Source organism: Oncorhynchus kisutch, linkage group LG17 (genome assembly GCF_002021735.2).
Source record: "Oncorhynchus kisutch isolate 150728-3 linkage group LG17, Okis_V2, whole genome shotgun sequence".
Classification (NCBI taxonomy): Eukaryota; Metazoa; Chordata; class Actinopteri; order Salmoniformes; family Salmonidae; genus Oncorhynchus; species Oncorhynchus kisutch.
In genome coordinates, this window is record NC_034190.2 from 11,662,324 (window position 1) to 11,685,540 (window position 23,217).

Genomic DNA, 23,217 nt, shown 5'->3' on the forward strand with positions numbered 1-23,217 from the left:
TTTTCATTTTTTTGTAAAATTCTCTTAAAACATCATTCCACTTTGACATTATGGGGTGTGTAGTAGGCCAGTGACAAAATCTCACTTTTGTGGAAAAGGTCAAGGGGTGTGAATACTTTGTTGTTTGGTTGTTGTTTGCTTATGGCCCTATACAGCTCGTTGAGTGCGGTCTTAGTGTCAGCATCGGTTTGTGGTGGTAAATAGACAACTATGAATAGTGCAGTCTACAACTTATCATGAGGTATTCTAACTCAGGCAAGCAGAACCTCGACACTTCCTTAATGTTAGAGATCACGCAGCAGCTGTTGTTAACAAAGGGAGACACACAACCCTCCTGACCCAACGCTGTCGTTCTGTCCTGCTGGTGCAGAGAAGAAGCTGCTTGCATATTATCCATGTCCTTGTTTAGCCAAGTTTCCGAGAAACATAAGATATTACAGTTGCTCAGGTCCCGTTGATAGGATCATCTCCAACTGAGCTTTTTTGTGTTTTTACACAATAAGTCACAGAGCTATCACACAGTACAGTCCACAGAAGCAAAGATAATATGTATATTGTATCCCAATAATGTTTAACTTATTTTTTTTGATTTACCTTGTGTGTAGACATCACTACAGCCTGGTCGGTTTATGTTGCAGTATGCATGTCATTACCTGTTGATTGGTGTGAAAGGCTTTATACAGATACACAACATATACAAACGTATGTGGACACCCCTTCATATTCGTGGATTCGGCTATTTCAGAGTCACACCTATTTTTTATTTATTTTTTATTTTACCTTCATTTAACTAGGCAAGTCAGTTAAGAACAAATTCTTATTTTCAATGACGGCCTAGGAACAGTGGGTTAACTGCCTGTTCAGGGGCAGAATGACAGATTTGTACCTTGTCAGCTCGGGGGTTTGAACTTGCAACCTTTCGGTTACTAGTCCAACACTCTAAACACTAGGCTACCTGCCGCCCATTTCAGGAGCTAGCATACAGTATATAGTTCAAGCTATAACAGCTCTAATGCAAACACTTCCTAGTTACTCAGTGACACACACACAAGGGGAAGGTTAGTGAGGTTATTTGATCTGAAAAAGGAATAGTCAGAGGTGCACAGTGTGTGATCTAAAACGTCACTAAGAGATGAAAGCCTACAGTTCAGCTTATCAAAGGCAGACGGCAGACAGCATAACGAGACGAAAAGCAACAGAATGAGAAGAAATAAAAGAATACTCCCCTAGTTGTCTCCCCTGGTTGTCTCCACAGACAAGAGTAGGCATACTAATGACAACCATGTGTCTCTGTGCCTCTCTCTCTCTCAATTTCAATTAAATTCAAAGGGCTTTATTGGCATCTCTCTCACTCACTATTACAGTCAAACCATGCGTCTCTGAACATACCCTCTCCCTCTAGTCTCCCTTCTCTCTGTCTTTGATTTGATTTGATTTGATTTCTTTCTCCCACAACAACATGTTATCATCTGTGTTCCAACTGATCCCAGACCTGCCTGCCACAGTGCCACACCATAACTCTTCTCCTTCTCGCTCTGATGGTTCCCCCCTTCCCCGATGCCACCTCCACCACCACCACCTGCCAATCACCTGGCAGTGGCGGACTGAGAGAATCGTTTATATTCTTTAATTGGCTGCTAGACACCTCTTTACCTTGTTCTATGAGATTAGACATCCACTCCCTGACAGAGCTAATGGTCGCTCTGATCCCAACCTGTTCGCACTAGGAGAACATTCATTTGACTTATGACTGGGAGATGGTAGGGAATCTTATCTCTCTCTCACACACACACACACACACACACACACACACACACACACACACACACACACACACACACACACACACACACGAGGCTCAGGATAGAGAAATTAGGACCTAAATCAAAAGGCTGGTGCTTCGAGGAAGATAATAAAGAGCCTTGTAATGATCGGTTAATGCATAAACACAGCTTCATCAAGGTCACTGTGGTTTAAAACTCTGAAAAGATATGAACAACTAACCTAGATTGTGTTCACACGCCGTAGCAATACGTTTTGCAACGGGAAATCAGCGTTCTTATTGGACAATTTCAGGTTGTACCTTCCCCGTAAAAAAAAAAAAAAAAAAAAGTTTTCTCCCAACTGAATGCGACCCAGGTCCATCTTTCAGGTTTAATTTCCTAACAGGTTCAGACTGTCTATATCCAGGGGTCACATGTCCTTGCAGCTCAAGACATCATAGTCCTATAGGTCCTGGTCAAAAGTAGTGCACTATATAGGCAATAGGGTGCCGTTTGAGGTAACGAAACTGAAATGGAATCAAAGTACTGAATCATAACAGTACTGACATGCTTCTTACTGTACGTTATTGTATTGAATCATATCAGTACTGACATGCTTCTTACTATATGTTGTCTTGAATCATAACAGTACTGACATGCTTCTTACTATATGTTGTCTTGAATCATAACAGTACTGACAGGCTTCTTACTATATGTTGTCTTGAATCATATCAGTACTGACATGCTTCTTACTATATGTTGTCTTGAATCATAACAGTACTGACAGGCTTCTTACTATATGTTGTCTTGAATCATAACAGTACTGACATGCTTCTTACTGTACGTTATTGTATTGAATCATAACAGTACTGACATGCTTCTTACTGTACGTTATTGTATTGAATCATATCAGTACTGACAAGCTTCTTACTGTACGTTATTGTATTGAATCATATCAGTACTGACAAGCTTCTTACTATATGTTGTCTTGAATCATAACAGTACTGACATGCTTCTTACTATATGTTGTCTTGAATCATAACAGTACTGACAAGCTTCTTACTGTACGTTATTGTATTGAATCATATCAGTACTGACATGCTTCTTACTATATGTTGTCTTGAATCATAACAGTACTGACATGCTTCTTACTATATGTTGTCTTGAATCATAACAGTACTGACATGCTTCTTACTGTACGTTATTGTATTGAATCATATCAGTACTGACATGCTTCTTACTGTACGTTATTGTATTGAATCATATCAGTACTGACATTCTTCTTACTGTACGTTATTGTATTGAATCATATCAGTACTGACAGGCTTCTTACTATATGTTGTCTTGAATCATAACAGTACTGACAGGCTTCTTACGGTAAGTTATTGTATTGCCATTATTGTCTCCTCATGTGATGATGGCTGTAATCGGCAACACTGACAAATGGCACTAGGGACTTCAGTGTCAATTTATGAGATCAGCTCTACTCCCCCTCCCCTGAGAGCAAATGATCAATGTGACAATACACACAAACACACGCATGAGAACACACAGACACAGTCACAGTCACACAGACACAGTCAGTCAGACAGAGAATAACTAAAGTTACCTGGAGTCAGTATGTGTGATCTCCGACAGCAGTGGCGTCTGGGTTGCTGTGTGTCCAGCCCCCATACCCTTTCCCAACCACTGAGGAGTTAGTGTCACTACTATGTATAGTCAAATTAAATCTAATCAAATTGTATTGGTCACATACACATATTTATCAGATGTTATTGGTCACATACACATATTTATCAGATGTTATTGGTCACATACACATATTTATCAGATGTTATTGGTCACATACACATATTTATCAGATGTTATTGGTCACATACACATATTTATCAGATGTTATTGGTCACATACACATATTTATCAGATGTTATTGGTCACATACACATATTTATCACATGTTATTGGTCACATACACATATTTATCAGATGTTATTGGTCACATACACATATTTATCAGATGTTATTGGTCACATACACATATTTATCAGATGTTATTGGTCACATACACATATTTATCACATGTTATTGGTCACATACACATATTTATCACATGTTATTGGTCACATACACATATTTATCAGATGTTATTGCGGGTGTATTCGATATGCTTGTGTTCCTAGCTCCAACAGTGCAGTAGTATCTAACAATACACAACAATACACACACATCTAAAAGTAAAAGAAGGCAATATATAAATATTAGGACGAGCAATGTCAGAGTGGCATTGATTCAAATACAGTAGAATACAGTATATACATAGGAAATGAGTAAAGCAGTATGTAAACATTATTAAAAGTGATGAGTGTTCCATTATTAAAGTGACCAGTGATTCCATGTCTATGTACATACGGCAGCAGCCTCTACGGTGCAGGGTTATGTAACCGGGTGGTAGCCGGCTAGTGACGGCTATTTAACAGTCTGATAGCCTTGAGAGAAGCTGTTTTTCAGTCTCTTGGTCCCAGCTTTGATGCACCTGTACTGACCTCGTCTTCTGGATGATAGTGGGGTGAACAGGCCGTGGCTCGAATGGTTGATGTCCTTGATGATCTTTTTGGCCTTCCTGTGACATCATCGGGTGCTGTAGGTGTCCTGGAGAACAGGCAGTGTGCCCCCGGTGATGTTTTGGGCAGACCGCACCCCCCTCTGGAGAGCTCTGCGGTTGTGGGCGGTGCAGTTGCCATACCAGACGGTGATACAGCCCGATAGGATGTTCTCAATTGTGCATCTGTAAAAGTTTGTGAGGGTCTTAGGTGACAAGCCACATTTCTTCAGCCTCCTGAGGTTGAAGAGGCGCTGTTGTGCCTTCTTCACCACACTGTCTGTGTGGGTGGACCATTTCAGATTGTCAGTGATGTGTACGCTTTCCACCTTCCCCACTGCGGTCCCGTCGATGTGGATAGGGTGCTGCTCCCTCTGCTGTTTCCTGAAGGCCACCATCAGCTCCTTCGTTTTGTTGACATGGAGGGAAAGGTTGTTTTCCTGGCACCACTCCACCAGGGCCCTCACCTCCTACCTGAAGGCTGTTTTGTCGTTGTTGGTAATCAGGCCTACTTCTGTTGTGTTGTCTGCAAACTTGATGATTGACTTGATGAAGGCGTGCATGGCCATGCAGTCATGGGTGAACAGGAAGTACAGGAGGGGGCTGAGCATGAACCATTATGGGTTCCCTATGTTGAGGATCAACGAAGTGAAGGTGTTGTTTCCTACCTTCACCACCTGGGGGCGTCCCGTCAGGAAGTGTAATTAGTGTTGGTGAAGTAAATATGATGAATATTATTAAGGTTCTGGTCTTCTGAGACAGAAACGGTTATATAACAAATCAAATAACTATACAATTAAGTCCCAAATTTAAATAAAAATGTTATAAAAACAAATAATAATAACAACAACAACACAAAAAACAAGTCATCCTGTTTGTCATGTTTGGTTGTTTCAAGACTAATGAGTCTTATGACCAGGCAATATTACTTACAAGACTAATGAGTCTTATGACCAGGCAATATTACTTACAAGACTAATGAGTCTTATGACCAGGCAATATTACTTACAAGACTAATGAGTCTTATGACCAGGCAATATTACTTACAAGACTAATGAGTCTTATGACCAGGCAATATTACTTGCAAGACTAATGAGTCTTATGACCAGGCAATATTACTTACAAGACTAATGAGTCTCATGATAAGGCAATATTACTTACAAGACTAATGAGTCTCATGACCAGGCAATATTACTTACAAGACTAATGAGTCTTATGACCAGGCAATATTACTTACAAGACTAATGAGTCTTATGACCAGGCAATATTACTTACAAGACTAATGAGTCTTATGACCAGGCAATATTACTTACAAGACTAATGAGTCTTATGACCAGGCAATATTACTTACAGGACGAATGAGTCTTATGACCAGGCAATATTACTTACAAGACGAATGAGTCTTATGACCAGGCAATATTACTTACAAGACGAATGAGTCTTATGACCAGGCAATATTACTTACAAGTCTAATGAGTCTTATGACCAGGCAATATTACTTACAAGACTAATGAGTCTCATGACCAGGCAATATTACTTACAAGACTAATGAGTCTTATGACCAGGCAATATTACTTACAAGACTAATGAGTCTTATGACCAGGCAATATTACTTACAAGACTAATGAGTCTTATGACCAGGCAATATTACTTACAAGACTAATGAGTCTTATGACCAGGCAATATTACTTACAAGACTAATGAGTCTTATGACCAGGCAATATTACTTACAAGACTAATGAGTCTCATGACCAGGCAATATTACTTACAAGACTAATGAGTCTCATGACCAGGCAATATTACTTACAAGACTAATGAGTCTCATGACCAGGCAATATTACTTACAAGACTAATGAGTCTCATGACCAGGCAATATTACTTACAAGACTAATGAGTCTCATGACCAGGCAATATTACTTACAAGACTAATGAGTCTCATGACCAGGCAATATTACTTACAAGACTAATGAGTCTCATGACCAGGCAATATTACTTACAAGACTAATGAGTCTCATGACCAGGCAATATTACTTACAAGACTAATGAGTCTTATGACCAGGCAATATTACTTACAAGACTAATGAGTCTTATGACCAGGCAATATTACTTACAAGACTAATGAGTCTCATGACCAGGCAATATTACTTACAAGACTAATGAGTCTTATGACCAGGCAATATTACTTACAAGACTAATGAGTCTTATGACCAGGCAATATTACTTACAAGACTAATGAGTCTTATGACCAGGCAATATTACTTACAAGACTAATGAGTCTCATGACCAGGCAATATTACTTACAAGACTAATGAGTCTTATGACCAGGCAATATTACTTACAAGACTAATGAGTCTTATGACCAGGCAATATTACTTACAAGACTAATGAGTCTTATGACCAGGCAATATTACTTACAAGGAGCAGTTCCCATCTTTTTTCCACATACATCTGTCTGCAGTTTTATTTTATAGGTAATCTTTACCATTAAATACCTTTCTTTTACTCCACAAGTCCACTATTCTACGGTAGGAATGTCCTTATTTAGCCAATGTGCTGTAATTCATTTCTTTGCTGCAGACAAAAGTATATTTAACAGGTAGGCATTTTGAAACCGCTCAGGAATTACTCCAAGTATAGCATTCTCTGGGTTCTTTGCCAGGGACCATTTAAATATATTGTTTAAAAATGCAAAAACATCATCCCAGAATGTAATTAATCTAGGACAAGACCAGAAAATATCTAGGTCATTTGCTAATAATTCCACACATTTTCTCCAGCATTCACTGGTTGTTCCTGGTCTTATCGTCACCATGTTGTCTGCAGTTAGAAAGTACGTCCGGGTGATTTTCATTGATAATCTTTACATGTATTTGAGTGTTTCATTTTCAATATTCTCCACAAATTCAGATTCCCACCTGCACTTAGTTGGGTTCTGCTCTGTGTTATGACAGCAATAGATTGGTATAGTTTTATCATTGTTTTACGACTAGTTGTCCTTTTCTGGATATTCATTCGATAATTTTCTATGGGAGGGGGCTCACCCTTCATTTTTACACAGTTGGGGTGTTTCAGTAAAAAGTCTCAGCTGTAAATAGCAGAAGAAATCTGACTTTGGCAAATGAAAGTCTGAACTTAGTTCACCGAATGATTTAACTTGGTTGTTCTTTAAAGACTTGGTGTACATGTTGCAAATAGAGTAATGACCACCTTGAATCTAAACCTGAATCTAGTGATAATGGGATGAAATGTGTAAGATCTGCAGTACCAGTTCGGGATGATATACCCATAGGTAGGTAGATAAACACTGCATTGTACATTCCTCCAAATTGGGACTGTCTGATTGGACCCCAGGTTCTTACTATCACACTGTAATACTGATCCACACACACACACACACACAGTACTACTGTTCAGCACCGAGCTCCACCACCACCAAAACACTGACATCAAAGTCCAAACCAACCCCATGACTTACAACACCTTTAGACAAGTCCACAATAGGCCTGTCATTCATACAGGTGGTGGACGGAAAAGAAAGACATCTGCATTGGGTTAACCACAGGCTAATATGAGGATGACATCATCCTCCTGACATGCCAGCTTCCTGGGTGAGCTAAAGGCCCTCTGGAACGAACACACACACACACACACACACACACACACACACACACACACACACACACACACACACACACACACACACACACACACACACACACACACACACACACACACACACACACACACACACACACACAGGGCCCTCAGGGTTAGATTTTTTTCCTTTTGAGAAAGGTGTGTGTCACTGATGATCACAGAAAGACAGTGTTTCAACATCCCTCACTCCTAGGGCAGGAACATTCAGATGACTAAACCAACCCTGGGGGCATCATGCAGTGTATTTAGGGGGAACTCTCTGTCTGTCTAACTAGACTATAACCAGTTAGCACTGTTTGAGGTTCCGCAAATCTCACACACATGGACATAAAACCCAGATGCGCGACAAGCACACACACACTTAATAAAGAATAAATAAAGGGTTTATGTCCCCCATTGAACAGGTGTGCGCTGTTCTGTGCTGGGCTGTGAGAAGAGCTGTTCTGTGTTGGGCTGTGAGAAGAGCTGTTCTGTGTTGGGCTGTGAGAAGAGCTGTTCTGTGCTGGGCTGTGAGAAGAGCTGTTCTGTGCTGGGCTGTGAGAAGAGCTGTTCTGTGTTGGGCTGTGAGAAGAGCTGTTCTGTGTTGGGCTGTGAGAAGAGCTGTTCTGTGCTGGGCTGTGAGAAGAGCTGTTCTGTGCTGGGCTGTGAGAAGAGCTGTTCTGTGTTGGGCTGTGAGAAGAGCTGTTCTGTGCTGGGCTGTGAGAAGAGCTGTTCTGTGTTGGGCTGTGAGAAGAACTGTTCTGTGCTGGGCTGTGAGAAGAGCTGTTCTGTGTTGTGAGAAGAGCTGTTCTGTGTTGGGCTGTGAGAAGAGCTGTTCTGTGTTGGGTTGTGAGAAGAACTGTTATGTGTTGGGCTGTGAGAAGAGCTGTTCTGTGTTGTGAGAAGAGCTGTTCTGTGTTGGGCTGTGAGAAGAGCTGTTCTGTGTTGGGCTGTGAGAAGAGCTGTTATGTGTTGGGCTGTGAGAAGAGCTGTTCTGTGTTGTGAGAAGAGCTGTTCTGGGTTGGGCTGTGAGAAGAGCTTTATGTGTTGGGCTGTGAGAAGAGCTGTTATGTGTTGTGAGAAGAGCTGTTCAGTGTTGTGAGAAGAGCTGTTCAGTGTTGTGAGAAGAGCTGTTCTGTGTTGTGAGAAGAGCTGTTCTGTGTTGTGAGAAGAGCTGTTCTGTCTTGTGAGAAGTGCTGTTCTGTGTTGGGCTGTGAGAAGAGCTGTTCTGTGTTGTGAGAAGAGTTGTTCTGTGTTGTGAGAAGAGTTGTTCTGTGCACAGAGCTGAACACTGCAGTCCAGTGGAGTGAGGTAATTTAAGATTTCCACTCTAAGTAGAGTCAACAAACTCTTGAGCCATTTCTATGCAGCAAGAGAGTTTACCCACACGTGCGCGCACACACACACACACACACACACACACACACACACACACACACACACACACACACACACACACACACACACACACACACACACACACACACACACACACACACACACACACACACACACACACACAGCTCCTCAGTATGCTTATTGTGGAACAGTAAAGGAGGGAGGAAGGAGGGAGGAGGGCGATTGAAGGAGGGCGATTGAAGGAGGGCGATTGAAGGAGGGGGAGGGCGATTGAAGGAGGGAGGAGGGCGATTGAAGGAGGGAGGAGGGCGATTGAAGTAGGGAGGAGGGCGATTGAAGGAGGGAGGAGGGCGATTGAAGGAGGGAGGAGGGGGATTGAAGGAGGGAGGAGGGCGATTGAAGGAGGGAGGAGGGCGATTGAAGGAGGGAGGAGGGCGATTGAAGGAGGGAGGAGGGCGATTGAAGGAGGGAGGAGGGCGATTGAAGGAGGGAGGCTGAACTGTTGTTGCTTCCCATTTCTCCCTGAGTTTTATTACAAACTAGAGAAATACAGAAATAAATAACTCTGGGATATGATATCACATCACGATAGAAAACTCACAACAAGGTATCCTAGTCAGTGGCACTGGTCCAATCATAATGGGTGAGTAAAGCCAGACAGTCCTTTGTGAACAGATTTAAGTCAGGGTAGTTACCTATCCATAGCAGAGCCATGTAAGAGAGAGATGACGCACACTCAGGTTGTGTCCCAAATGGCAGTCTTTTTCCTATATAGGCTATGGTCAAAAGTAGTGCACTGTGTTGGGAATAGTGTGCCGTTTGGGACGCAGCCACAGACTCAAAGACAGCCAGAAAAACTACCTCAGACTCCCATTCTTAGGATTGAAGTGCGGAGATTCAAGGAGGAACATTTGACAGTAACTTAGGCTGGACTGTGAAATGCCTCGAGTGATGATCCAAGTCAGGATCGAAACTTAAGATGTTTATAATGTTCAACGAAATGGGGCCATTCTGAATGCAAAACAGCGTACTACAGTATGCAAGCTGTAGAGGTTCTTGAGTGGCTTATACTGAAGCCATGTTGAATTCTGTGTTCAGAACATATTTCATGTGACGTTTACAGATAGGTCACACAGACAATGTGTTGGTTTTATCTTAATGGGAGAATGAATGACCACATAACTCCACTTGACAATGAAAAACTATATTGTTTGTGCCTACCAAGGCATTCAATTGAAGCAGTGAAACACAAACACACACATTAAAAGGTGTTGCAGTGGCACCAACTGCTGCATATCTCCATGACAACAAGGGCAGACAGACGTGTTGTCATTGTCTAAGGGCCATTGGTTTACACACACACACACACACACACACACACACACACACACACACACACACACAGTCTGCTTACCTCCACTCCTCCAGGGAACGGTTCTGCTCATACTTCTCCCTCACATGGGACACACCCATATCAGGGTGGAGCCAGTGGACCTGGCCGGACTGGGAGTGGCTGAGACGCAGGCCAAAGCACGCCACGCATTTCACCTTGTGGATGTCCAAAATCTTCTGGATGATCCCCTGCAGAGACGGACCACAGGAGAGTTGAGTTAAGAGATAGTAGTCAAGCCAAGTCTTCGAAAGCAAACGTGAACAAACAGATCACCGACCATTCTCTGGTTTCCGAGCTGGTCATGGGTGCATCTACTCACGCTCAAGGTACTAAACGATATCATAACCGCCATCTATAAAAGACAGTACTGTGCAGCTGTCTTCATCGACCTGGCCAAGGATTTTGACTGTCAATTACCATATTCTTATCGGCAGACTCAACAGCCTTGGTTTCTCAAATGACTGCCTTGCCTGGTTCACTAACTACTTCTCAGATTGAATTCAGTGTGTCAAATTGGAGGGCCTGTTGTCCGGACCTCTGGAAGTCTCTATGGGGATGCAACAGAGTTAAATTCTTGGGCCGACTCTTTTCTCTGTGTATATCAATGATGTCGCTCTTGCAGCTGGTGATTCTTTGATCCACCTCTTCACAGATGACACCATTCTGTATACTTCTGGCCCTTCTTTGGACACTGTGTTAACAACCCTTCAGACGAGCTTCAACGCCATACAACACTAACTCCGTGGCCTCCAACTGCTCTTAAATGCTAGCAAAACTAAAAATGCATGTTCTTCAATCGATCACTGCCCGCACCCACCCGCCCGACGCATCACTACTCTGGACGGTTCTGACTTAGAATATGTGGACAACTACAAATACCTAGGTGTCTGTTTAGACTGTAAACTCTCCTTCCAGACTCACATTAAGCATCTCCAATCCAAAGTTAAATCTAGAATCGGCTTCCTATTTCGCAACAAAGCCTCCTTCACTCATGCTGCCAAACATACCCTCGTAAAACTGACTATCCTACCGATCCTTGACTTCAGCGATGTCGTTTACAAAATAGCCTCCAACACTCTACTCAGCAACTGGATGCAGTCTATCACAGTGCCATCTGTTTTGTCACCAAAGCCCCATATACTACCCACCACTGTGACCTGTACGCTCTCGTTGGCTGGTCCTCGCTACATATTCGTAACCAAACCCACTGGCTCCAGATCATCTATATGTCTTTGCTAGGTAAATCTCTGCCTTATCTCAGCTCAGTGGTCACCATAGCAACACCCACCCGTAGCACACGCTCCAGCAGGTATATCTCACTGGTCACCATAGCAACACCCACCCGTAGCACGAGCTCCAGCAGGTATATCTCACTGGTCACCATTGCAACACCCACCCGTAGCACATGCGCCAGCAGGTATATCTCTCTGGTCACCATAGCAACACCCACCCGTAGCACGTGCTCCAGCAGGTATATCTCACTGGTCACCATAACAACACCCACCCGTAGCACGCGCTCCAGCAGGTATATCTCACTGGTCACCATAACAACACCCACCCGTAGCACACGCTCCAGCAGGTATATCTCACTGGTCACCATAGCAACACCCACCCGTAGCACACGCTCCAGCAGGTATATCTCACTGGTCACCATAGCAACACCCACCCGTAGCACGCGCTCCAGCAGGTATATCTCACTGGTCACCATAACAACACCCACCCGTAGCACGCGCTCCAGCAGGTATATCTGTCTGGTCACCATAGCAACACCCACCCGTAGCACACACTCCAGCAGGTATATCTTTCTGGTCACCATAGCAACACCCACCCGTAGCACACGCTCCAGCAGGTATATCTCACTGGTCACCATAACAACACCCACCAGTAGCACGCGCTCCAGCAGGTATATCTCACTGGTCACCATAACAACACCCACCCGTAGCACGCGCTCCAGCAGGTATATCTCTCTGGTCACCATAACAACACCCACCTGTAGCACGCGCTCCAGCAGGTATATCTCTCTGGTCACCATAACAACACCCACCCGTAGCACACGCTCCAGCAGGTATATCTCTCTGGTCACCATAACAACACCCACCCGTAGCACGCGCTCCAGCAGGTATACCTCACTGGTCACCATAACAACACCCACCCGTAGCACGCGCTCCAGCAGGTATATCTGTCTGGTCACCATAGCAACACCCACCCGTAGCACACGCTCCAGCAGGTATATCTCTCTGGTCACCATAACAACACCCACCCGTAGCACACGCTCCAGCAGGTATATCTCACTGGTCATCCCCAAAGCCATCACTTCCTTTGGCAGCCTTTCCTTCTAGTTCTCTGCTGCCAATGACTGGAACGAATTGCAGAAATCACTGAAGTTGGAGACTTATTTCTCCCTCACTAACTTTAAGCGTCAGCTGTCAGAGCAGCTTACTGATCGCTGCAGCTGTACACAGCCCATCTGTAAATAGCCCATCCAACCAACTACCTACCTCATCCCCATATTTGTTTTTGTTTTTCTGCTCTTTTGCACACCAGTATTTCTACTTGTACATCCTCATCCGCACATATATCACTCCAGTGTAAATTGCTAAATTGTCATTACTTTGACACTATTGGCCTATTTATTGCCTCACATCGTTTGCACCCACTGTATAGAGATGTTCCTATTGTGTTATTGACTGTACGTTTGTTTATCCCATGTGTGTTGTTTTTGTCACACTGCTTTGCTTTATCTTGGCCAGGTCGCAGTTGTAAATGAGAACTTGTTCTCAACTGGCCTACCTGGTTAAATAAAGGTGTTCTCAACTGGCCTACCTGGTTAAATAAAGGTGTTCTCAACTAGCCTACCTGGTTAAATAAAGGTGTTCTCAACTGGCCTACCTGGTTAAATAAAGGTGTTCTCAACTGGCCTACCTGGTTAAATAAAGGTGTTCTCAACTAGCCTACCTGGTTAAATAAAGGTGTTCTCAACTAGCCTACCTGGTTAAATAAAGGTGTTCTCAACTGGCCTACCTGGTTAAATAAAGGTGTTCTCAACTGGCCTACCTGGTTAAATAAAGGTGTTCTCAACTAGCCTACCTGGTTAAATAAAGGTGTTCTCAACTAGCCTACCTGGTTAAATAAAGGTGTTCTCAACTGGCCTACCTGGTTAAATAAAGGTGTTCTCAACTGGCCTACCTGGTTAAATAAAGGTGTTCTCAACTGGCCTACCTGGTTAAATAAAGGTGTTCTCAACTAGCCTACCTGGTTAAATAAAGGTGTTCTCAACTGGCCTACCTGGTTAAATAAAGGTGTTCTCAACTGGCCTACCTGGTTAAATAAAGGTGTTCTCAACTAGCCTACCTGGTTAAATAAAGGTGTTCTCAACTAGCCTACCTGGTTAAATAAAGGTGTTCTCAACTAGCCTACCTGGTTAAATAAAGGTGTTCTCAACTAGCCTACCTGGTTAAATAAAGGTGTTCTCAACTAGCCTACCTGGTTAAATAAAGGTGAAATTAAATAAATAAAACATTAAAGAGTTGAGTTAAGAGACAGTAGTCAAGCCATTGTACGGTAGGGCAACACAGAAGAGTTGAGTTAAGAGACAGTAGTCAAGCCATTGTACGGTAGGGCAACACAGAAGAGTTGAGTTAAGAGACAGTAGTCAAGCCATTGTACGGTAGGGCAACACAGAAGAGTTGAGTTAAGAGACAGTAGTCAAGCCATTGTACGGTAGGGCAACACAGAAGAGTTGAGTTAAGAGACAGTAGTCAAGCCATTGTACGGTAGGGCAACACAGAAGAGTTGAGTTAAGAGACAGTAGTCAAGCCATTGTACGGTAGGGCAACACAGGAGAGTTGAGTTAAGAGACAGTAGTCAAGCCATTGTACGGTAGGGCAACACAGGAGAGTTGAGTTAAGAGACAGTAGTCAAGCCATTGTACGGTAGGGCAACACAGAAGAGTTGAGTTAAGAGACAGTAGTCAAGCCATTGTACGGTAGGGCAACACAGAAGAGTTGAGTTAAGAGACAGTAGTCAAGCCATTGTACGGTAGGGCAACACAGAAGAGTTGAGTTAAGAGACAGTAGTCAAGCCATTGTACGGTAGGGCAACACAGAAGAGTTGAGTTAAGAGACAGTAGTCAAGCCATTGTACGGTAGGGCAACACAGGAGAGTTGAGTTAAGAGACAGTAGTCAAGCCATTGTACGGTAGGGCAACACAGAAGAGTTGAGTTAAGAGACAGTAGTCAAGCCATTGTACGGTAGGGCAACACAGAAGAGTTGAGTTAAGAGACAGTAGTCAAGCCATTGTACGGTAGGGCAACACAGAAGAGTTGAGTTAAGAGACAGTAGTCAAGCCATTGTACGGTAGGGCAACACAGAAGAGTTGAGTTAAGAGACAGTAGTCAAGCCATTGTACGGTAGGGCAACACAGAAGAGTTGAGTTAAGAGACAGTAGTCAAGCCATTGTACGGTAGGGCAACACAGAAGAGTTGAGTTAAGAGACAGTAGTCAAGCCATTGTACGGTAGGGCAACACAGAAGAGTTGAGTTAAGAGACAGTAGTCAAGCCATTGTACGGTAGGGCAACACAGAAGAGTTGAGTTAAGAGACAGTAGTCAAGCCATTGTACGGTAGGGCAACACAGAAGAGTTGAGTTAAGAGACAGTAGTCAAGCCATTGTACGGTAGGGCAACACAGAAGAGTTGAGTTAAGAGACAGTAGTCAAGCCATTGTACGGTAGGGCAACACAGGAGAGTTGAGTTAAGAGACAGTAGTCAAGCCATTGTACGGTAGGGCAACACAGAAGAGTTGAGTTAAGAGACAGTAGTCAAGCCATTGTACGGTAGGGCAACACAGAAGAGTTGAGTTAAGAGACAGTAGTCAAGCCATTGTACGGTAGGGCAACACAGAAGAGTTGAGTTAAGAGACAGTAGTCAAGCCATTGTACGGTAGGGCAACACAGAAGAGTTGAGTTAAGAGACAGTAGTCAAGCCATTGTACGGTAGGGCAACACAGAAGAGTTGAGTTAAGAGACCATAGTCAAACCATTGTACGGTAGGGCAACACAGAATAGTTGAGTTAAGAGACAGTAGTCAAGCCATTGTACGGTAGAGCAACACAGAAGAGTTGAGTTAAGAGACAGTAGTCAAGCCATTGTACGGTAGGGCAACACAGGAGAGTTGAGTTAAGAGACAGTAGTCAAGCCATTGTACGGTAGGGCAACACAGGAGAGTTGAGTTAAGAGACCATAGTCAAGCCATTGTACGGTAGGGCAACACAGAAGAGTTGAGTTAAGAGACAGTAGTCAAGCCATTGTACGGTAGGGCAACACAGAAGAGTTGAGTTAAGAGACAGTAGTCAAGCCATTGTACGGTAGGGCAACACAGAAGAGTTGAGTTAAGAGACCATAGTCAAGCCATTGTACGGTAGGGAAACACAGAAGAGTTGAGTTAAGAGACCATAGTCAAGCCATTGTACGGTAGGGCAACACAGGAGAGTTGAGTTAAGAGACCATAGTCAAGCCATTGTACGGTAGGGAAACACAGAAGAGTTGAGTTAAGAGACCATAGTCAAGCCATTGTACGGTAGGGCAACACAGAAGAGTTGAGTTAAGAGACAGTAGTCAAGCCATTGTACGGTAGGGCAACACAGAAGAGTTGAGTTAAGAGACAGTAGTCAAGCCATTGTACGGTAGGGCAACACAGGAGAGTTGAGTTAAGAGACAGTAGTCAAGCCATTGTACGGTAGAGCAACACAGAAGAGTTGAGTTAAGAGACAGTAGTCAAGCCATTGTACGGTAGGGCAACACAGGAGAGTTGAGTTAAGAGACAGTAGTCAAGCCATTGTACGGTAGGGCAACACAGGAGAGTTGAGTTAAGAGACCATAGTCAAGCCATTGTACGGTAGGGCAACACAGAAGAGTTGAGTTAAGAGACAGTAGTCAAGCCATTGTACGGTAGGGCAACACAGAAGAGTTGAGTTAAGAGACAGTAGTCAAGCCATTGTACGGTAGGGCAACACAGAAGAGTTGAGTTAAGAGACCATAGTCAAGCCATTGTACGGTAGGGAAACACAGAAGAGTTGAGTTAAGAGACCATAGTCAAGCCATTGTACGGTAGGGCAACACAGGAGAGTTGAGTTAAGAGACCATAGTCAAGCCATTGTACGGTAGGGAAACACAGAAGAGTTGAGTTAAGAGACCATAGTCAAGCCATTGTACGGTAGGGCAACACAGAAGAGTTGAGTTAAGAGACAGTAGTCAAGCCATTGTACGGTAGGGCAACACAGAAGAGTTGAGTTAAGAGACAGTAGTCAAGCCATTGTACGGTAGGGCAACACAGGAGAGTTGAGTTAAGAGACAGTAGTCAAGCCATTGTACGGTAGGGCAACACAGGAGAGTTGAGTTAAGAGACAGTAGTCAAGCCATTGTACGGTAGGGCAACACAGAAGAGTTGAGTTAAGAGACAGTAGTCAAGCCATTGTACGGTAGGGCAACACAGGAGAGTTGAGTTAAGAGACAGTAGTCAAGCCATTGTACGGTAGGGCAACACAGAAGAGTTGAGTTAAGAGACAGTAGTCAAGCCATTGTACGGTAGGGCAACACAGGAGAGTTGAGTTAAGAGACAGTAGTCAAGCCATTGTACGGTAGGGCAACACAGAAGAGTTGAGTTAAGCGACAGTAGTCAAGCCATTGTACGGTAGGGCAACACAGGAGAGTTGAGTTAAGAGACAGTAGTCAAGCCATTGTACGGTAGGGCAACACAGAAGAGTTGAGTTAAGAGACAGTAGTCAAGCCATTGTACGGTAGGGCAACACAGAAGAGTTGAGTTAAGAGACAGTAGTCAAGCCATTGTACGGTAGGGCAACACAGAAGAGTTGAGTTAAGAGACAGTAGTCAAGCCATTGTACGGTAGGGCAACACAGAAGAGTTGAGTTAAGAGACAGTAGTCAAGCCATTGTACGGTAGGGCAACACAGAAGAGTTGAGTTAAGAGACAGTAGTCAAGCCATTGTACGGTAGGGCAACACAGAAGAGTTGAGTTAAGAGACAGTAGTCAAGCCATTGTACGGTAGGGCAACACAGAAGAGTTGAGTTAAGAGACAGTAGTCAAGCCATTGTACGGTAGGGCAACACAGGAGAGTTGAGTTAAGAGACAGTAGTCAAGCCATTGTACGGTAGGGCAACACAGGAGAGTTGAGTTAAGAGACAGTAGTCAAGCCATTGTACGGTAGGGCAACACAGAAGAGTTGAGTTAAGAGACAGTAGTCAAGCCATTGTACGGTAGGGCAACACAGGAGAGTTGAGTTAAGAGACAGTAGTCAAGCCATTGTACGGTAGGGCAACACAGAAGAGTTGAGTTAAGAGACAGTAGTCAAGCCATTGTACGGTAGGGCAACACAGAAGAGTTGAGTTAAGAGACAGTAGTCAAGCCATTGTACGGTAGGGCAACACAGAAGAGTTGAGTTAAGAGACAGTAGTCAAGCCATTGTACGGTAGGGCAACACAGAAGAGTTGAGTTAAGAGACAGTAGTCAAGCCATTGTACGGTAGGGCAACACAGAAGAGTTGAGTTAAGAGACAGTAGTCAAGCCATTGTACGGTAGGGCAACACAGAAGAGTTGAGTTAAGAGACAGTAGTCAAGCCATTGTACGGTAGGGCAACACAGAAGAGTTGAGTTAAGAGACAGTAGTCAAGCCATTGTACGGTAGGGCAACACAGAAGAGTTGAGTTAAGAGACAGTAGTCAAGCCATTGTACGGTAGGGCAACACAGAAGAGTTGAGTTAAGAGACAGTAGTCAAGCCATTGTACGGTAGGGCAACACAGAAGAGTTGAGTTAAGAGACAGTAGTCAAGCCATTGTACGGTAGGGCAACACAGGAGAGTTGAGTTAAGAGACAGTAGTCAAGCCATTGTACGGTAGAGCAACACAGAAGAGTTGAGTTAAGAGACAGTAGTCAAGCCATTGTACGGTAGGGCAACACAGGAGAGTTGAGTTAAGAGACAGTAGTCAAGCCATTGTACGGTAGGGCAACACAGGAGAGTTGAGTTAAGAGACCATAGTCAAGCCATTGTACGGTAGGGCAACACAGAAGAGTTGAGTTAAGAGACAGTAGTCAAGCCATTGTACGGTAGGGCAACACAGAAGAGTTGAGTTAAGAGACAGTAGTCAAGCCATTGTACGGTAGGGCAACACAGAAGAGTTGAGTTAAGAGACCATAGTCAAGCCATTGTACGGTAGGGCAACACAGGAGAGTTGAGTTAAGAGACCATAGTCAAGCCATTGTACGGTAGGGAAACACAGAAGAGTTGAGTTAAGAGACCATAGTCAAGCCATTGTACGGTAGGGCAACACAGAAGAGTTGAGTTAAGAGACAGTAGTCAAGCCATTGTACGGTAGGGCAACACAGGAGAGTTGAGTTAAGAGACAGTAGTCAAGCCATTGTACGGTAGGGCAACACAGGAGAGTTGAGTTAAGAGACAGTAGTCAAGCCATTGTACGGTAGGGCAACACAGAAGAGTTGAGTTAAGAGACAGTAGTCAAGCCATTGTACGGTAGGGCAACACAGGAGAGTTGAGTTAAGAGACAGTAGTCAAGCCATTGTACGGTAGGGCAACACAGAAGAGTTGAGTTAAGAGACAGTAGTCAAGCCATTGTACGGTAGGGCAACACAGGAGAGTTGAGTTAAGAGACAGTAGTCAAGCCATTGTACGGTAGGGCACACAGAAGAGTTGAGTTAAGCGACAGTAGTCAAGCCATTGTACGGTAGGGCAACACAGGAGAGTTGAGTTAAGAGACAGTAGTCAAGCCATTGTACGGTAGGGCAACACAGAAGAGTTGAGTTAAGAGACAGTAGTCAAGCCATTGTACGGTAGGGCAACACAGAAGAGTTGAGTTAAGAGACAGTAGTCAAGCCATTGTACGGTAGGGCAACACAGAAGAGTTGAGTTAAGAGACAGTAGTCAAGCCATTGTACGGTAGGGCAACACAGAAGAGTTGAGTTAAGAGACAGTAGTCAAGCCATTGTACGGTAGGGCAACACAGAAGAGTTGAGTTAAGAGACAGTAGTCAAGCCATTGTACGGTAGGGCAACACAGAAGAGTTGAGTTAAGAGACAGTAGTCAAGCCATTGTACGGTAGGGCAACACAGAAGAGTTGAGTTAAGAGACAGTAGTCAAGCCATTGTACGGTAGGGCAACACAGGAGAGTTGAGTTAAGAGACAGTAGTCAAGCCATTGTACGGTAGGGCAACACAGGAGAGTTGAGTTAAGAGACAGTAGTCAAGCCATTGTACGGTAGGGCAACACAGAAGAGTTGAGTTAAGAGACAGTAGTCAAGCCATTGTACGGTAGGGCAACACAGGAGAGTTGAGTTAAGAGACAGTAGTCAAGCCATTGTACGGTAGGGCAACACAGAAGAGTTGAGTTAAGAGACAGTAGTCAAGCCATTGTACGGTAGGGCAACACAGAAGAGTTGAGTTAAGAGACAGTAGTCAAGCCATTGTACGGTAGGGCAACACAGAAGAGTTGAGTTAAGAGACAGTAGTCAAGCCATTGTACGGTAGGGCAACACAGAAGAGTTGAGTTAAGAGACAGTAGTCAAGCCATTGTACGGTAGGGCAACACAGAAGAGTTGAGTTAAGAGACAGTAGTCAAGCCATTGTACGGTAGGGCAACACAGAAGAGTTGAGTTAAGAGACAGTAGTCAAGCCATTTGTACGGTAGGGCAACACAGAAGAGTTGAGTTAAGAGACAGTAGTCAAGCCATTGTACGGTAGGGCAACACAGAAGAGTTGAGTTAAGAGACAGTAGTCAAGCCATTGTACGGTAGGGCAACACAGAAGAGTTGAGTTAAGAGACAGTAGTCAAGCCATTGTACGGTAGGGCAACACAGAAGAGTTGAGTTAAGAGACAGTAGTCAAGCCATTGTACGGTAGGGCAACACAGGAGAGTTGAGTTAAGAGACAGTAGTCAAGCCATTGTACGGTAGGGCAACACAGGAGAGTTGAGTTAAGAGACAGTAGTCAAGCCATTGTACGGTAGGGCAACACAGGAGAGTTGAGTTAAGAGACAGTAGTCAAGCCATTGTACGGTAGGGCAACACAGGAGAGTTGAGTTAAGAGACAGTAGTCAAGCCATTGTACGGTAGGGCAACACAGAAGAGTTGAGTTAAGAGACAGTAGTCAAGCCATTGTACGGTAGGGCAACACAGAAGAGTTGAGTTAAGAGACAGTAGTCAAGCCATTGTACGGTAGGGCAACACAGAAGAGTTGAGTTAAGAGACAGTAGTCAAGCCATTGTACGGTAGGGCAACACAGAAGAGTTGAGTTAAGAGACAGTAGTCAAGCCATTGTACGGTAGGGCAACACAGAAGAGTTGAGTTAAGAGACAGTAGTCAAGCCATTGTACGGTAGGGCAACACAGGAGAGTTGAGTTAAGAGACAGTAGTCAAACCATTGTACGGTAGGGCAACACAGAAGAGTTGAGTTAAGAGACAGTAGTCAAGCCATTGTACGGTAGGGCAACACAGAAGAGTTGAGTTAAGAGACAGTAGTCAAGCCATTGTACGGTAGGGCAACACAGAAGAGTTGAGTTAAGAGACAGTAGTCAAGCCATTGTACGGTAGGGCAACACAGGAGAGTTGAGTTAAGAGACAGTAGTCAAGCCATTGTACGGTAGGGCAACACAGAAGAGTTGAGTTAAGAGACAGTAGTCAAACCATTGTACGGTAGGGCAACACAGAAGAGTTGAGTTAAGAGACAGTAGTCAAGCCATTGTACGGTAGGGCAACACAGAAGAGTTGAGTTAAGAGACAGTAGTCAAGCCATTGTACGGTAGGGCAACACAGAAGAGTTGAGTTAAGAGACAGTAGTCAAGCCATTGTACGGTAGGGCAACACAGGAGAGTTGAGTTAAGAGACAGTAGTCAAGCCATTGTACGGTAGGGCAACACAGAAGAGTTGAGTTAAGAGACAGTAGTCAAGCCATTGTACGGTAGGGCAACACAGAAGAGTTGAGTTAAGAGACAGTAGTCAAGCCATTGTACGGTAGGGCAACACAGAAGAGTTGAGTTAAGAGACAGTAGTCAAGCCATTGTACGGTAGGGCAACACAGAAGAGTTGAGTTAAGAGACAGTAGTCAAGCCATTGTACGGTAGGGCAACACAGGAGAGTTGAGTTAAGAGACAGTAGTCAAGCCATTGTACGGTAGGGCAACACAGAAGAGTTGAGTTAAGAGACAGTAGTCAAGCCATTGTACGGTAGGGCAACACAGAAGAGTTGAGTTAAGAGACAGTAGTCAAGCCATTGTACGGTAGGGCAACACAGAAGAGTTGAGTTAAGAGACAGTAGTCAAGCCATTGTACGGTAGGGCAACACAGAAGAGTTGAGTTAAGAGACAGTAGTCAAGCCATTGTACGGTAGGGCAACACAGAAGAGTTGAGTTAAGAGACCATAGTCAAACCATTGTACGGTAGGGCAACACAGAATAGTTGAGTTAAGAGACAGTAGTCAAGCCATTGTACGGTAGAGCAACACAGAAGAGTTGAGTTAAGAGACAGTAGTCAAGCCATTGTACGGTAGGGCAACACAGGAGAGTTGAGTTAAGAGACAGTAGTCAAGCCATTGTACGGTAGGGCAACACAGGAGAGTTGAGTTAAGAGACCATAGTCAAGCCATTGTACGGTAGGGCAACACAGAAGAGTTGAGTTAAGAGACAGTAGTCAAGCCATTGTACGGTAGGGCAACACAGAAGAGTTGAGTTAAGAGACAGTAGTCAAGCCATTGTACGGTAGGGCAACACAGAAGAGTTGAGTTAAGAGACCATAGTCAAGCCATTGTACGGTAGGGAAACACAGAAGAGTTGAGTTAAGAGACCATAGTCAAGCCATTGTACGGTAGGGCAACACAGGAGAGTTGAGTTAAGAGACCATAGTCAAGCCATTGTACGGTAGGGAAACACAGAAGAGTTGAGTTAAGAGACCATAGTCAAGCCATTGTACGGTAGGGCAACACAGAAGAGTTGAGTTAAGAGACAGTAGTCAAGCCATTGTACGGTAGGGCAACACAGAAGAGTTGAGTTAAGAGACAGTAGTCAAGCCATTGTACGGTAGGGCAACACAGGAGAGTTGAGTTAAGAGACAGTAGTCAAGCCATTGTACGGTAGAGCAACACAGAAGAGTTGAGTTAAGAGACAGTAGTCAAGCCATTGTACGGTAGGGCAACACAGGAGAGTTGAGTTAAGAGACAGTAGTCAAGCCATTGTACGGTAGGGCAACACAGGAGAGTTGAGTTAAGAGACCATAGTCAAGCCATTGTACGGTAGGGCAACACAGAAGAGTTGAGTTAAGAGACAGTAGTCAAGCCATTGTACGGTAGGGCAACACAGAAGAGTTGAGTTAAGAGACAGTAGTCAAGCCATTGTACGGTAGGGCAACACAGAAGAGTTGAGTTAAGAGACCATAGTCAAGCCATTGTACGGT

The 23,217-nt window shown here is 44.0% G+C and overlaps 1 protein-coding gene across 16 annotated transcripts in view; it reads right to left on the reverse strand.

Annotated features, from left to right (window-relative positions):
- The window catches only part of LOC109908430 (focal adhesion kinase 1-like), a 241,193-nt gene that overhangs the window by 89,996 nt on the left and 127,980 nt on the right, over positions 1-23,217 (reverse strand). For all 16 annotated transcript variants that reach the window (XM_031795110.1, XM_031795109.1, XM_031795111.1 and 13 more), the window contains one exon: positions 10,772-10,938. In XM_031795110.1, the coding sequence (XP_031650970.1) occupies positions 10,772-10,938 (167 nt within the window). The remainder of the gene's footprint in view (positions 1-10,771; positions 10,939-23,217) is intronic.